Source organism: Lolium perenne, chromosome 1, assembly GCF_019359855.2.
Source record: "Lolium perenne isolate Kyuss_39 chromosome 1, Kyuss_2.0, whole genome shotgun sequence".
In the NCBI taxonomy this organism is placed as follows: Eukaryota; Viridiplantae; Streptophyta; class Magnoliopsida; order Poales; family Poaceae; genus Lolium; species Lolium perenne.
The window spans coordinates 46,485,122-46,501,884 of record NC_067244.2 but is presented as its reverse complement, the minus strand read 5'-3'; the positions used below and the strand labels follow the sequence as shown (position 1 = coordinate 46,501,884).

Genomic DNA, 16,763 nt, shown 5'->3' with positions numbered 1-16,763 from the left:
TAGCACCTCTCATACCTAGTGGCTAGTGCTAAATAATAAAAATGACTACTCTAGATGGGAACTTGTGTTGATGAAATGATGATGGTGAAAACCTTGGAATGATTAGTCATTTCCATTGAAAGATTTTGAAGGTGATTATGACACTGAAGTTGACTTGGTGACTTTGGCTAAAAACTGATGATTGAGTTGGATGCGATACCTTTCCAATTTTTGAGTACCCCCACAATACCTGATTATGGGTAGGGCTTAGCCGGAAATTTATGTGTCTTAGTATGGGTTCCCTCTAAACAAGCGTCATCGGGGTTATGCCGAAAGCTGCCTCTACAACAAAAGAAATGATGTGATATGACGTGAATATGAGGTGAATGTCCGGCCCAAGCCCTGTGCAGTTCCCGGGTTAACAGTTGGTTTTCACCGGGAGGCCAAGCTCATGGGGAGAGGTGCCTATACTAGGGTGTGTAAGTGAAAGGTTAACGGTTGATGATCCGGCGTCTTGAGTTACGATTATTCAGGGTTTTATCCCTGACGGATGTAATCAAATGTTGTGGCACAAGTGTGCGACCTCTGCAGAGTGTAGAACTATTCGAATAGCCGCGTCCGCGGATATGGACAATTGGAAAGGCCATTCTGTTTCCGTCATCAGAATTTATATCTTTGTGACTGGTGTTTTTGAACTTGAACTTGAACGGTGACTTTGACTTTGAATCACAACTGAGTTGTGGGAATGACACTAATGTTCCCACTTGAGTTAGTTAGCACATGGGGAGTTGTTTACAAAAGTGTTTATGAAATAAAATTGGCTTTATGCAAATAAACTTAGAGCTTAGAACACCATTATGTCAATGCTAGTACTTACTTTAGTGTTAGATTGCGAGTACTTAAAGTACTCACGGCTTTGTCCCTGGCTATTCAAATGGCCAGAATATGAAGCCGAGCAGCAGTACGAGGAGGACGATCAGCAGGACGTCTACCACAACTAGGAGCTTCTAACGTCAAGCGTTGGCCTGTGGACTAGAGAGTCCTTGTATCTTACGCTTCCGCTATGAACTTGTGTTTGTTCGTTGATCATTAGATCAACTATTTGTGTAATATGGATCATGTGATTCCAATTTGTAAGACTTTATGGTTTGTAATGAATGATGACTGTGATACTTAACTATTATGCCTCGCAACAACAATTTCCTGGGATTGCGATGTATGACATAATAGGCATCCGGACTTTAAAAATCCGGGTGTTGACAAGTTGGTATCAGAGCCATTGTTTGACCTTAGGAGACCCTAGTTAGAAATGGACATTCTGAAAAATTGAGTTTCAAAAAGGAATGAAGTATTTCTGAAAATTTTAATCTTTGTCTTCTCCTTGAGCTCTTTGGAAAAACAAAAAGTCATGCTCTTCCTTAGAAATATAACTAAAATTTTGCCACACTTGTTCACTTCTCTAACTTAATCCTTTACTTCACTTTCAGATGGAGCCCGTGAACACGAAGTTTTACCAGCTTGGGAATGGGGGAAGCTTGATCTTCGAGCACGACCTCAACGCCCTGTCCGACCACCTTGGTCGCCCGCACCCAGAGTTCCACGGATCGCAGATCGCGAACCAGCCAGGAGGCGAGCTGCAGTGGATCATCACCGCTGACTTGAGGGGCAAGATGGAGCCTCCCACTTCTGAGAGGATCCTCTTCTCCTTCATGGAGAGCAACTGGCTGGACGGACTTGCCCGCGCACTTCAGGAGGGACTCGCACGCCTGTGCGGGATGAGCGGGGAGGCACTCAAGCACCCTCGCTTTTCTCACCTCGCGAGGCGTAACTCTGCTGGAGAGCCCATGGACATGTCATCCCACCCGGAGCTGAAGCACCATGTGGAGCATCTCGACTTCATGCTGTACCACACGCAGCAGGATCTCGACCACTCCCGTGAGTACGCCAACCAGACTCACGCCCGCATCATCGAGCAAGGAGACGCCATCAAGATGCTCGCCAACGACCGCAGGACCCTCCGCCAGCAGCGCGCGAAGAGGGATGCCACCATCACTCGCCTCCGCGCGAAGATAGCCGCACTCGAGGCCACTGTCAAGGCCCAGGAGGAGCAGATGAAGAAGATGGAGGAAGATGGAGAAGACATTCAGGGAGGAAGCAACTACCTGAGTGACGACAACGACTTCGAGGAGGATGAGAACACCGAGGGGGAAGACTACGACTTCCTGGACGATGAAGATGATGACCACACCCCCATCGATGTTGATGAGGATGAGGAGTAGTTCACTTATGCACTATCGTAGGTGTGAGTTGTATCCCGCCCCATGTATCGTAGCTTGGAGAAGAAGGGTTCTTAAAACCCTTAGTGTGTTAGCTTGTAATGTGTGTTGTTTGCTATGAATGAAAGTATGTTGTGTCATCATGAAAAGACTTCAAGTTTTAAGCTTTTGAACTCAAACACAAAACAAGACATAGAAAATTTCCCTCTTATCTCATGATCTATCTCAATACTCAGATGGCCCCTCCAACTCGCAACACGAATCAAGACGCTATGATGCAGATGTTGCAAGTTATGCTGGAAGATAGAGAAGCAGAAAGAGCTAAAAGACAAGCCAACATTGCAGCACTTCAACAGCTTGCCAACAACAATCAAGGCCACCATGATCATCCAGGATCCAAGCTCAAGAACTTCCAGAATACCAACCCGCCAGTTTTCAGCAAGACTGAGGAACCACTTGATGCAGATGATTGGCTCCAAACTATGGAGAACAATCTAGAAGTAGCTGGAGTGGAAGAGAATGAGAAAGTGCTGTTTGCCACGCACTACTTAGCAGGACCAGCAAGAGCTTGGTGGACAAGCACCCGTGCCATGAACGCAGGACAGTTTATCACTTGGACTGATTTCAAGCTCAAATTCAGCAAGTACCATGTGCCCCCGGGTCTGATAAAGAAGATGAGAGATGAGTTCCGTGAACTGAAGCAAGGCCGGATGTCCGTGGTAGAATACCGCGACAAGTTTCTCACACTGTCAAGGTACGCCCCGGATGAGACCGACACTACTGAGAAGAGGAAGGAAAGGTTCCTGAATGGACTGCATGATGAGATGCAGACTGTGTTGATCAACATCCCCTTTGCCGACCTCGAAGCCCTTGTTGACTCCGCCATCCAGATGGAAGGCAAACTGCACCAAGCCAGCGAGAACCGCAAGCGCCGCATGATGAATCAGAGTGGGCCTAGCAATGCCCCAAGGTATCACCCCAACTCAGGCGGAGGCTTCAGGACCAACAAGCCCAATGCACAGATGTCACGTCCGGTTTACCAGAACCGGAGTGGAGGAAACCCCAGGCCAGGAGGCCACTACAACAACAACACCAACAACAACTTCAACCGCGCTCCGCCGAGAGCCCCCAACCACAACAACAGCAACAACAACACCAACACCGCACCAAGGACCGGGAGCAATGCAATCCCCGTCGCGAACAAGCAGGACAAGACCACCATCACTTGCTATGAGTGTGGTGTAGTGGGGCATTACTCCAATGAGTGTCCCAAGAGGCTCGCCAAGCTTGCAGGCAACCCTGCACCACCTGCTCAGCAGCAACGCCGTGTCTCCACCGGCAAGAAGTTCGCCCCCAACAACCCGAACAACCGCGGAGGTCGCCTCTACCACATGAATGCTGAGGAAGCCCAGGAAGCACCTGACGTGGTGCTGGGTATGTTCTCTGTTAACTCAATACCAGCAAGAGTGTTGTTTGATTCTGGAGCATCGCATTCGTTAGATTCTGAAGATTTTGTGTGCACTAGTAAGATTCAACCAATCAGCTTGAAACATGTCATGGTAGTTCAAATACCTGGATCAACCACTAAAGCTAGAAAATTCTGCAAAGATGTACCCATCAGAATCCATGAAATAGACTTTTATGCAAACTTGATTGTTCCGGGAACAAAAGGATTGGAAGTAGTCCTGGGTATGGACTGGATGGCGAAACATCATGGATTGATAGACTGCGCCAAGAAGGCCATCACCATGACAAGTAGCACCGGAATAATAATAGAACACTTATCTGAAAGACTACCCAGAAAATTCACCTGCAACCAAAGTGTAGCAAAGCCAACTCTGGATCAAATCAGGGTCGTTTGTCGATACCCTGATGTGTTTCCGGATGATCTACCCGGTATGCCCCCGGACCGGGATATCGAGTTTATCATCGAGTTAATCCCGGGAACAGGACCCATAGCCCAGAGAGCCTATAGCATGAACCCCGCAGAACTGGTGGAACTGAAGAAACAACTGGATGATATGCTATACAAAGGTCTGATTCGACCAAGTGCGTCGCCTTGGAGATCACCAGTTTTGTTTGTGGATAAAAAGGACGGTGCCACTCGTTTGGTTACGGATTATCGTAAGCTTAACGATGTCACAATCAAGAACAAATATCCCTTGCCAAAGATAGAAGACCTGTTTGACCAGCTAGCCGGTGCCCAAGTTTTCTCAAAGATTGATCTGAGGACAGGTTACCATCAACTAAAGATCCGAGCAACAGATATTCCAAAGACTGCCTTTACCACCCGATATGGACTGTATGAGTACAATGTTATGTCCTTTGGACTAACCAATGCCCCCGCTTACTTCATGAATCTCATGAATAAGATCTTTATGGAATTCCTGGATAAGTTTGTCGTTGTCTTCATCGACGACATCCTTATCTACTCCAAATCAGAAGAAGAACATGAGCAACATTTGGAAGTGATTCTAGAAACCCTTAGGCAGCATCAGTTGTACGCCAAGTTCAGCAAATGTGAGTTTTGGCTGAAAGAAGTAGGATTCCTGGGACACATCTTGTCTGCAGGAGGAATTGCTGTAGATCCCGCAAAAATCAAAACTGTTGAGGAATGGAAAGCCCCAACCACCCAGACTGAAGTCCGAGCATTTCTAGGATTGGCGGGATATTACCGCCGATTCGTTGAAGGATTTTCAAGCATCGCAAGACCAATGACTCAACTGCTGAAGAAGGACCGGAAATTTGACTGGAATGACAAATGTGAAGAAAGCTTTCAGCTACTCAAGCTCAGATTGACCACAGCCCCAATATTAATCATGCCCGATGTCACCAAGCCATTTGATGTCTATTGTGATGCATCCAAGACTGGTCTTGGATGTGTGTTGATGCAAGAAGGCAAAGTGATATCTTACCTATCACGGCAGCTGAAGCAACATGAACAGAACTATCCAACTCATGACTTGGAGTTAGCAGCCGTAGTGTTAGCCCTGAAGGTTTGGCGTCATTACCTCATGGGTAATCGATGCGAAATATATTCAGATCACAAGAGCCTGAAGTACATTTTCACCCAGAAGGAGCTGAACATGAGACAGCGCAGATGGATAGATTTAATCAAGGATTACGACATGGAAATTCACTACCACCCCGGCAAGGCCAATGTGGTAGCGGATGCCTTGAGCAGACTGCCGTGTCAGTTGAACTCCATGATCGCCATAGAGCAACCAAGTCTGTACCAAGAGTTTGAACAATTCAGACTAGAGCTAGTGAGCGAAGGATTCCTCGCCAGCATTGAGCTCCAACCCACTTTGATGAGCCAGATAAAGGAAGCCCAGAAGGGAAATGCCAGCATTGACGGAATAAAGAGTCAAATAGCTGCAGGAAAGGCACCAGGATTCACTGTAGATGAAGAAGGAGTTCTTTGGTACAACGAACGCCTGTGTGTACCATCAGATTCAGAGTTGAAACAAGTCATTCTGAAAGAAGCTCATGATACCCTGTATTCCATTCACCCCGGAGGAACCAAGATGTACCAAGACCTGAAGGAACAATTCTGGTGGCACGGAATGAAGCGAGAGATAGGAAGCTACATCGCCAAGTGTGATATCTGTCAGCGAGTCAAAGCAGAACATCAACGACCCGCAGGACTGTTGCAACCCTTACAGATTCCTGAGTGGAAATGGGATTCTGTCGGTATGGACTTTATCACAGGATTGCCCAAATCTAGCAGAGGAAATGACTCCATTTGGGTAGTCATCGATAGGTTGACCAAGGTTGCACATTTTATCCCTGTCAAGACCACATACCAAGGCCCAAAGCTCGCCGAGTTATACATATCCAGAATAGTCAGCCTGCATGGAACACCGAAGTCAATTGTGTCAGATAGAGGATCACAATTCACCTCAAGATTCTGGCAGAAAGTGCATGAAGGACTAGGAACCCGTCTGAATTTCAGCACAGCCTACCACCCACAGACTGACGGACAGACCGAGAGAGTCAACCAGATACTGGAAGATATGTTGGGAGCCTGTGTGCTAGAGTACGGATCCAAATGGGAAGACTGCTTACCATATGCAGAATTCTCCTACAACAATAGATATCAAGCCAGCTTACAGATGGCCCCCTTTGAAGCCCTATACGGAAGGAAATGCCGTACCCCTCTGAATTGGTCGGAAGTCGGAGATAGTCAAGTCTTCGGCCCCGATGTTCTCCGCGAAGCTGAAGAGAAGGTGCACAAGATCCGCGAGTACCTCAAGACCGCCCAGTCAAGACAGAAGAGCTACGCCGACAAGAGACGCCGAGAGATGACATTCGAGATCGGAGATTTTGTGTATCTCAAAGTCTCACCCCTCAAAGGAATGCAGAGATTCCAACTCAAAGGAAAGCTCGCCCCCAGATATGTCGGACCATTCAAGATTCTGGACCGTCGAGGAGAAGTCTCATATCAGTTGGAACTACCGGAAGAGATGTCCGCCGTACACAATGTGTTTCACATCTCACTGCTTCGGAAGTGCCTAGAAGTGCCTGAGAAGACCGAAGTATTTAAGAACATCGACCACAGAGCCATTGATATCAACAAGGACCTAACCTACCGCAAAGTGCCTATTCGCATCCTTGAAGAAGCATTCAGAACCACCCGCACCAGAAGTATCAAGTTCCTGAAGATACAATGGAGTAATCACACCGAAGAAGAAGCAACTTGGGAACGCGAGGAAGACATGAAGAAGGAATACCCAGATCTCTTTAGTACCTAGTTTTCTCTAGATCTCGGGACGAGATCTTTTGTAAGGGGGAAGGGTTTGTAACATCCCAAGTTTGAATAAAATGAACCAAAGAGAGAATTCAAGAATCCAAAATTTGGAGCCAACAAAAACTTTTTCTCATCATATAGGACTATGCATATTAGCTCACCTTATTAAGTTAATTGAGTGTGCTTTTGCCATGATGCTTGTTTGTGTGTTACTCTCATCCTAAAACCTTAGCAATGATCACTTGATCACCCTTAGCCAAATAAAATTGAAATAGAAAAGAAATAATAAAAATCAACTTCACACACACATAAGGCTTAGGCCATTCTTACAAATCTTGGTTATAGACCATTTTGGTTTGCACCATTGGGTGTAAATGGTTACTAAACACTTATTAACAACTTTGGAAACCATCAAACACTTTTCAAATCAAATTTGAAGCAAATATGAGCTCACATATGATTATGGTCATATGAGGCAATTTTAGTCTGATGCTCACTTTGAGCCCCTGGCTTTTGAGTTTTCACTTCTACCCTGGACCATTTCTTTACACCTCATCCAAGACAACATCAAGCACTACAACTTTGCCCAAAACCACCACCCCAAAATCTTTACCAATTTCAAATGGGAAGCAAGCAAAGTTGGAACTTTCTCACATATGTAAGATCATATGCAAAATGTGATTTTGCATATCAATTCCATTTTGACCACCACCACCACCAAAATGCTCCATTTATTATTTGATTACAACCCACCAAAAAGAATTTCAAAATTCAAAAATCTTTTTCTTGCGGGCATTCTGTCGAACACCTTGCTGGCAGGGTAAAAATTTGAGCCCATACCTCATTTCTACCTTGGACTTGGTCCAACCTTGCCCTCTCTGCACCCTGGAGCCTCCCTCTCACCTCACCACACCATCACCACCACTTGCACTGGTCAAGGAGAGATCAAATGAATCAAACATTGCCATGCCGTGGCATGGCATGGCCAATTCATGCCATCTCCTCACCTGGTCAAATCCAGCATGCATCACCTTGTCATTCCCCTCCCTCTCACTCACCTGAGCAAGACCCAACACTGCCTCAACGAAAAATCTTACCGCAACGGGTAGAAAACGTCGCGCCCAGACGCGCCCAGGCACGCCCATGCCGCGCCAGAGCGCGCATGGCGCCAGCCCTGGACGCGCCAGAGCGTCAGCCGCCCCGCGCCCCTGCGTCACCTCCGCCCTCACACTCACCGCCAGTCGATGCACGACGACCGCCTGCAACGCCTGGACATGGCCCCTGGCCCGCGGGAACGCCGCAGACGACGTGAGCATCCACGCCCTTCCGCCATGACCTGCAAGCTTCCATCACGCTCGCCGCCGCTGTAGTGCCTCTTTTTCATCACCGTCACACGCGTCATCTTCGCCAGAGCACCAGCGACACACTGCGCCCATCACTTGCCCCTTGGCGCCCCTGGAACGACGACGCCGTCGACGACCGCTACTCCGCTCCACGGCCACCTCCCCCAACTATAAAAGCAGCACCCCTCCTACTGATCTGAGCACGCCACTTGCTCCCCCTCATCCTCACAGCACTCCTCGCCCCCTCAATTTCACCAGATAGCCACCACACCGCCGCAATTGCTAGCTCGCTGCCGCCGCCAGTAGCCGAAGCTCGCCGGAGAAGGAGGCCGCCCCAGGATGCGCCGCTGCTTCCATCGGCTTCACCATCATCGACAACGTCGCGGCGCACCCCTCCGACGCTCGCCGGAGCTCCGACGACCGCTCCGACCCCCTACTGCCGCCACGCTCGCCACTGCTTCTCGCCGTCGACGACGACAACCCCTGGCCGTTCGATCATCGCCTGATCCAACGCCTCTCCTTTCCCGTACCGGTTCGGTGAGTAAGTCCCGCCGACGCGTGGCCCCCACGCTGTCAGGCGGCCCGCTGCGCTGGACGCGATCTTGGGCCGGCCCATTTTCCCTTTTCTCGTTTTCCTTGTGAGCCCACGTTTTGAATTCAATTTTGGAAATTAGAAAAATATCTTAATCTGATGCAAACTTTGAAATTCAATAGTGACAAATCTACTCGGCCAAATTTTGCAAACTTTATATTTTTGGAAACCTTAGGGTTTTATCTACACAATGCCACTGGATAGAACCCTAGATCTATTGTAGAATTAAAGTGGCAAAATAAACAAGGCAGGGACTTTTCTGTCTTATAATAATTCTTAAAAATCAACCATAAATACTTTTTAGCTAATTCCACCTCCAATAATTCATATTTCACTTATACCAATTGTTTCTACAAAAATATGCCATGCCTACTTTGAATGATCATGGCTTAGTTGTTTTAAATGCCTTTATGGCTATTTCTAGTCAAAGGTATTGTCCAAAACTATTAAGAAATCTTATGAGGGAATTTTTCTCTCATTTAAATCTTGTCACCACCAATTCCAAATGAAGTGGAGACTCTGGTTATTTAGGTCCCATAGGAATTGTTGGTGATATTAAATCTTTGGTATGCTAGAATTAAATGGTATGAGGTGCTCACCTCATTTAAATCATTTTCTCCAAATGATAAGTGTGAAGAGGTTGACTTGGGTCAACCTAGGTCACATATTATGCATAAGAGAAATTAAATCTAAAAAAGATAATGAGAGGAAATTATTTCTCTGAATAATTCAAAGTAACATTAAGACTAGTATGAGAGGAAATTATTTTTCTTAAATATTAAGAAAAACACATCCACCAACTTAATAGTAATGTGTGATGCTAGTTTAAGTGTGTGAACCATGTTTGTGCATAGTTTAGTAAATTAGTTTGGTGTGATGATTGTGTACTCCGTATTCGTATTTTAGACGCTAGTACCGAGGAGTACCAGGAGGAGGAGGAGGTCTACTTCCAAGAAGAAGAAGACCACTTTGATCAGTTTCCCAACCAAGGCAAGATAACACTCTTGCAAAGTGCAAAGCTCACCATGAGCAAGGCATTACCCCATTTACTTTATGCTTATGATCCTATTTCCCAGTTTTACTTTACAAGTTTTATTTACCTTTGTTTTATCAAAGTACCTTTGATTTATGATTTACTAGGTTAGTATTGAGTTAGTACAAGAGTATCAAACTTAGCCTAGAAGCAAAGCAAATACTTAGCACCTCTCATACCTAGTGGCTAGTGCTAAATAATAAAAATGACTACTCTAGATGGGAACTTGTGTTGATGAAATGATGATGGTGAAAACCTTGGAATGATTAGTCATTTCCATTGAAAGATTTTGAAGGTGATTATGACACTGAAGTTGACTTGGTGACTTTGGCTAAAAACTGATGATTGAGTTGGATGCGATACCTTTCCAATTTTTGAGTACCCCCACAATACCTGATTATGGGTAGGGCTTAGACGGAAATTTATGTGTCTTAGTATGGGTTCCCTCTAAACAAGCGTCATCGGGGTTATGCCGAAAGCTGCCTCTACAACAAAAGAAATGATGTGATATGACGTGAATATGAGGTGAATGTCCGGCCCAAGCCCTGTGCAGTTCCCGGGTTAACAGTTGGTTTTCACCGGGAGGCCAAGCTCATGGGGAGAGGTGCCTATACTAGGGTGTGTAAGTGAAAGGTTAACGGTTGATGATCCGCGTACTGAGTTATGATTATTCAGGGTTTTATCCCTGACGGATGTAATCAAATGTTGTGGCACAAGTGTGCGACCTCTGCAGAGTGTAGAACTATTCGAATAGCCGCGTCCGCGGATATGGACAATTGGAAAGGCCATTCTGTTTCCGTCATTAGAATTTATATCTTTGTGACTGGTGTTTTTGAACTTGAACTTGAACGGTGACTTTGACTTTGAATCACAACTGAGTTGTGGGAATGACACTAATGTTCCCACTTGAGTTAGTTAGCACATGGGGAGTTGTTTACAAAAGTGTTTATGAAATAAAATTGGCTTTATGCAAATAAACTTAGAGCTTAGAACACCATTATGTCAATGCTAGTACTTACTTTAGTGTTAGATTGCGAGTACTTAAAGTACTCACGGCTTTGTCCCTGGCTATTCAAATGGCCAGAATATGAAGCCGAGCAGCAGTACGAGGAGGACGATCAGCAGGACGTCTACCACAACTAGGAGCTTCTAACGTCAAGCGTTGGCCTGTGGACTAGAGAGTCCTTGTATCTTACGCTTCCGCTATGAACTTGTGTTTGTTCGTTGATCATTAGATCAACTATTTGTGTAATATGGATCATGTGATTCCAATTTGTAAGACTTTATGGTTTGTAATGAATGATGACTGTGATACTTAACTATTATGCCTCGCAACAACAATTTCCTGGGATTGCGATGTATGACATAATAGGCATCCGAACTTTAAAAATCCGGGTGTTGACAGATCATCGCCATCATCACCACCGATGCCTCTCCATCGACCAGCCATGTTTCCCCCATCCATGTGTGAGTAATTCCCCCGCTGTAGGCTGAAGGGGATGGTAGGGATTGGATGAGATTGGTCATGTAATAGCATAAGATTGTTAGGGCATAGTGTCTAGTGTCCGTAATTGGTACTTTGATGATATTGTTGCAACTTGTTATGCTTAATGCTTGTCACTAGGGCCCGAGTGCCATGATCTCAGATCTGAACATGTTATTGTTTCATGATGATATGCATTGTTTTATGATCTTACCTGCAAGTTGTATACGCATGTCGCTGTCCGAAACCCGAGGCCCCAAAGTGACAGAAATTGGGACAACCGGAGGGGAAGGCAGTGATGTGAGGATCACATGTGTTCACGGAGTGTTAATGCTTTGCTCCGGTACTCTATTAAAAGGAGTACCTTAATTTCCAGTAGATTCCCTAGAGGCCCGGCTGCTACCGGCTGGTAGGACAAAAGATGTTGTGCAAGTTTCTCATTGCGAGCACGTACGACTATATACGGAACACATGCCTATGGATTGCTTAGTACTTGGATACTGTTTTATTATTATCTGCAAATGCCCTGCTTTGATTGTTACATGAGTTTCTCTCATCCATGCAACGCCCGTCATCCATCCCAGTGCCTACAGTATTTTAATCCTGTTGTTTACTTTAATCACTACTGCTGTCTTTGTTACACTGCTGCTATTATTTCACTACTGCTACTGCTATAAAACTGTTACTACTGATAAACTCTTGCGAGCAAGTCTGTTTCCAGGTGCAGCTGAATTGACAACTCCGCTGTTAAGGCTTTCAAGTATTCTTTGTCTCCCCTTGTGTCGAATCAATAAATTGGGTTTTACTTCCCGCGAAGACTGTTGCGATCCCCTATACTTGTGGGTCATCAGCTGCCGAGTCGCCGCCTCCTGCCTTGTACTCGCGGATGAGGCGCAGGAGCGCCTCGTTGGACCTGGTGGCCATCGGCCGTATGGCAGGATCCGTCAGTGCTGGAGAGGATGCCGGAGGAGGAGGCGAGGAGGCCATGGCGACGATTGATGGGACAGGGCGGTGCTGTCTATGCCAGGAGTGAACGGGGAGAGAGAAGGAACGAACCGGTGAGGTCAAGTGGGGAGCGAGGACCAAGACAACGCGCTGTCTCCCGCGCTTCTCCACGCGTGCAACCGATGCATGCGGGCGTGCAAAATGGCACGACAACGGGACATGCCAGCTGGAAACTGCCAATTCGGACATTCCTCCAGAGCCTGTCCCAGGGGTTCTTTAAGAACCAGTTGGGTTACAACGTGAACCTCTTACAGGCAACCAAACGGGCTGATTTTTGCTAGGCCGATGCGAGCCAAAGGACTCACAGCCTACCAAACGCGCCCTATAGCAAGAAGTTGGAAAACAAGATATTTTACGGCTTCAAATGTTCCAACACAACATATTTCATTTTACATACACCAGGTATTCTGGTCAGTTCATGTCATGTAGTAATTTGCAATCCAGAAACTGAATGTACCATGAAAAACAAGAATCACCATAGCTTTTGCCTCAGGCTAAAGAGGGAACGTGCTTCTATGCATTGATACATACAGCTGGGCATCAGTCAGCGATTGCAAACTGTTAGACCTGGAACCAGTCCACAGCTGCAGAAACTATAGCAAGAAGTTGGACAATCCAGGAAGAAAAGAAATTTCACAAGACTTGAGTAACAAACCGGCCATGGAGAAGAAACAGAGTTAAAAATACAGGAGCACAAAGTAGATTAAGCGAACAGATCCAGGACCTCAGGAGCTCATTCCATAGCAGATATAAACTTGATATAGATGCAGCACCAACATATTACAAAAGGAGCCATGCATCACACATAGGAACATAGCAGGAGTAGTGGAGTAGCACATAGACATAGTAGCAGATTAAGCTTATAGATAGTTCATGGCTGAGGTTAACAAAATAAAAACTAGTCTTGCCCAGATCAACAGGCTGCACCACACTGAGTAACAGTTCTTCTCGCCAGCAAAATGCATAAACTAGCCCCGCAACAATTTAAGAGCAGTCCAAACTAACCCTCCAGGTCTCTGACTAGTCCTTGCTCTGGTTATGACTTAGGACTCGACATTGTCAAGGTACCAGCATGAGAATGCTACCTTGATAGTATCCATGTCGAGCGGCTGAACGGATTTTGGGACGACGAAGTCAAAGCGGTCGTCCGGAGAAGACAGCCCACCCCCACCGGAGGCGGAGACATCAGTGGACGGCACGTTGAATGCATACTCCAGGCGATGGGTGCCGCAAGGAGTTTCGTACGCGAGCTTCAGCCGGCATTCCTTGGCGTCCCGAGCACGTATGTGGACGGGAGTGACGACGCGGCCATACGACTCCCGGGTCACCTTTAGGATGAGCATGTGATAAACGGGAATCCCAAAGTATGGCCATAGAGTTTCAGTTGGCTGCGGTCGGGAACCGGGGCAGGGTATGATTACATTGAAGCCGTCGACGAGGGCCAGGTTCGAGGTGCCATCGTAGACGTTGGTTGACGGCCATTTGTGCGTGTATTTCAAGTGGTGCTTGAGCGCCGACAGGTATCGGTCGGCGAAGGTGCAGTCCTCTACGGGGCATTGGAACGGCCGGTACTTGCAAACCTGGAGGTGCGCGCTCTCGGCGTAGCGGGCTAGCTTGGCGGGGCAGCCGTTGGCCGTGTTGGGGCACGGTACCTTGAGGCACTCCACGATGTGCTCCGCGCCGTAGCACCGCTTGTAGCCACCGGCAAGGGTGCGCCGGCACACATGGCACGTCTTCGCTGCTGCCATCTTCTCTTTGCACTCTGAGCACACCATGTGTCCCACTTCACACTGCAGTTAATTTGGAGCTAAATTAGACAGAGAACAAATGCATACCAGGTGAAACTGAAATCTGCGGGTGTTGCCCCCGTGTAGATTCGCATGTGTACCTGGAAGATCGGCGGTTTCAGTGGACATTCGCATACGCCGCAGTCCAATGCGGTGGAGTCCACCGCCGTCACGTTCTCGATTGACGACTTCGACGCCGCCGCCATTGTTCCCTGCTACTCCTGCAGCCTGGTGAAAGGGAAGGAAAGGGGGCAGATGGAAGAGTGCTCAATAGCTTCGTCACAGAAACGCATGGTATAAGCAAGATCTAGGAAGAGAGAAATAAAGTGAACCAAGAAATCAAGGAGTGAAGACAGCAAACGAGCTAGGTCAGCACCGATTCCCCACTGGAGTTTCAAGAAAACAGCCGTGCTCAAGATGAACATCGTGTCAGAGGAAACAACAGGGGAAAAGGTAAGTAGAAGAGAGACCGAAAGGTAAATCTGAATCCCGTCCTGTGAGAATAAAGCTGATGAACTCCAGGTCGTCCTCTGCAGATAAAGAGAAACAAGAGATCCGGAAGAGATGAACTCTTACTCGTACGACCGTAGCAGAAGAAGTCGCTCGATGGACAGGAGAGGGGGAGCCAAGTGAAAGAAGGGAGACGGAGAAGAGAAGCAAAGGCGACGCGAGTGATAAAACCTTTATGGCGGGGGCAGTGACAAAATCTTTATGGCTTTGACCCTTTGACTGTCTAACAGCTGCGCAATTGATTGTGATGCTGTGATTAAGTTAGTACATGCGCTGGCGGTTCTGCCAAAATCTTCTAAGAAAATATATTATATAAATAAAATGATATAATACACATGAATACAAATTAAATATAGAAGTATGCATGATTAATTGGTCAAAGTAGTCGATATGCTAAATTTATTTTTTATTATTTTCTTGTAAATTGATGGTTGTAAATGTTAAACGAGTTGTTCTAGAAGGTTAGATTGTAACCGTATGTAGATATACCTTGGCTTGTACTCCACGAATAGTTAGAGATAGACGCCGGGGTTTGTTAGATTGAATCTGGTGCTAACTATCTTGTAATCTGTTGAGATGTTGTAGCCATTGAGGCATATATAAGGAAAGCCATCGGCACCTATTGGGGCACGCCGAAACCAATCTCTTCTGAACTTTTACATGGTATCAGAGCCTACTTCCTCCATCATGTCTAGCTCCTCCTCATCCTCGTTCTCCCCCATGCAGCTCTCGGCTCCGCAGGCCGGTGTCGTGACAGAGAAGCTCGGAGGGGATAACTTTCCTCTTTGGAAGGCGCAGGTGATGCCGCCTCTGAGGGAGCGCCAACTTGTTGGCTTCCTTGATGGCAGGGCAAAGAAGCCACCCCAGACCATCGACGTTGAGGTCGATCTCGAGAAGGGCGGCACGGAGACTCTGGTGGTCCCCAATCCCGTGTATGCCACGTGGGTGGCTCAGGACCAGCAGGTCCTGGGCTTCCTCCTCTCCTCGCTGACGAGGGGGGTGCTGATCCAAGTGTCGTCCCTGGAACACTCTGCCGAAGTGTGGGCGGCACTGACGGCGATGTATTCATCGCAATCCCGGGCGCAGGTGATGCAGATCAGGATGCAACTTGCAAGCGCCCAGAAGGGAGAAAAGCGGGTCTCCGAGTACTTCGCTCGGATGAGAAGCCTCGGCGACGCTATGGTGTCCGCCGGGAAGAAGATGGACGAGGACGATCTGACGGCGTACATCCTCGCCGGACTGGATGCGGATTGGAATCCGCTCGTCACGTCGATGACCACCAGGGCCGATCCGGTTCCGCTGTCCGAGCTCTACGCTCACCTCCTGAACTTTGAGACCCGCCTCGACATCTAGAACGGCGGGGCTCAGGGATCAGGTGGCCCGCTCAGCTTCGGTGGTCTGCAAGGAGGAGGCCGTGGTACCTCCTCTGTCAATCTTGCCTCCTGCGGTGGTGGTCGCTTAGGCTATCGTGGCGGTGGTCGCGGTGGCGGCCGCGGACGCGGCGATGGTGGGCGCGGCAACGGCAACGGGGGCGGCAACTTCACCAACAACTCTGGCCGCCCCAACAGCCAACAGCCATTTGATGCCAATGGCAACCCACGCCCACAGTGCCAGGTGTGCGCCAAGTACGGGCACACGGTGATCAAGTGCTGGAAGCGCTTCAACAAGGAGTACACCGGCGAGGAGAAGCCGGCTGGATCATCGTCGGCGTACGGCGTCGACACCAATTGGTACCTGGACACCGGTGCGACCGATCATGTCACGGGCGAGCTAGAGAAGCTCACGGTCCGCGACAGGTACCACGGCCACGAGCAAATCCACACCGCGAGTGGAGCAGGTATGGATATCAATTATATAGGTCATTCGATTATTCCTACCCCTTGTGATAAACAACTTCACTTAAACAACATTCTTCATTCCCCTCAAGCCACAAAAAGTCTTGTTTCTGCCCATCGTTTAGCATACGATAATGATGCTTTTGTTGAAATTCATCCAAATTCCTTTT

The 16,763-nt window shown here is 47.5% G+C and overlaps 1 protein-coding gene and 1 non-coding gene across 2 annotated transcripts; one reads left to right on the top strand and one right to left on the bottom strand.

The window, feature by feature from the left end:
• Nucleotides 1-13,230: 13,230 nt before the first annotated feature.
• On the bottom strand, nucleotides 13,231-14,887 carry LOC127336708 (uncharacterized). Its single transcript, XM_071827841.1, has 3 exons — nucleotides 14,825-14,887; nucleotides 14,350-14,476; nucleotides 13,231-14,251 (listed from the first exon to the last, which is right to left on the bottom strand). Exons 2-3 carry the CDS (start codon nucleotides 14,452-14,454, stop codon nucleotides 13,505-13,507), a joined length of 852 nt encoding a protein of 283 aa, XP_071683942.1. The 5' UTR covers nucleotides 14,455-14,476; nucleotides 14,825-14,887; the 3' UTR covers nucleotides 13,231-13,504.
• A 1,068-nt stretch (nucleotides 14,888-15,955) lies between these two features.
• Nucleotides 15,956-16,094, top strand: LOC127327967 (small nucleolar RNA Z247). The gene has a single exon (XR_007868883.1). It is a non-coding gene; the product is annotated as a small nucleolar RNA Z247 (small nucleolar RNA).
• Nucleotides 16,095-16,763: the final 669 nt, after the last annotated feature.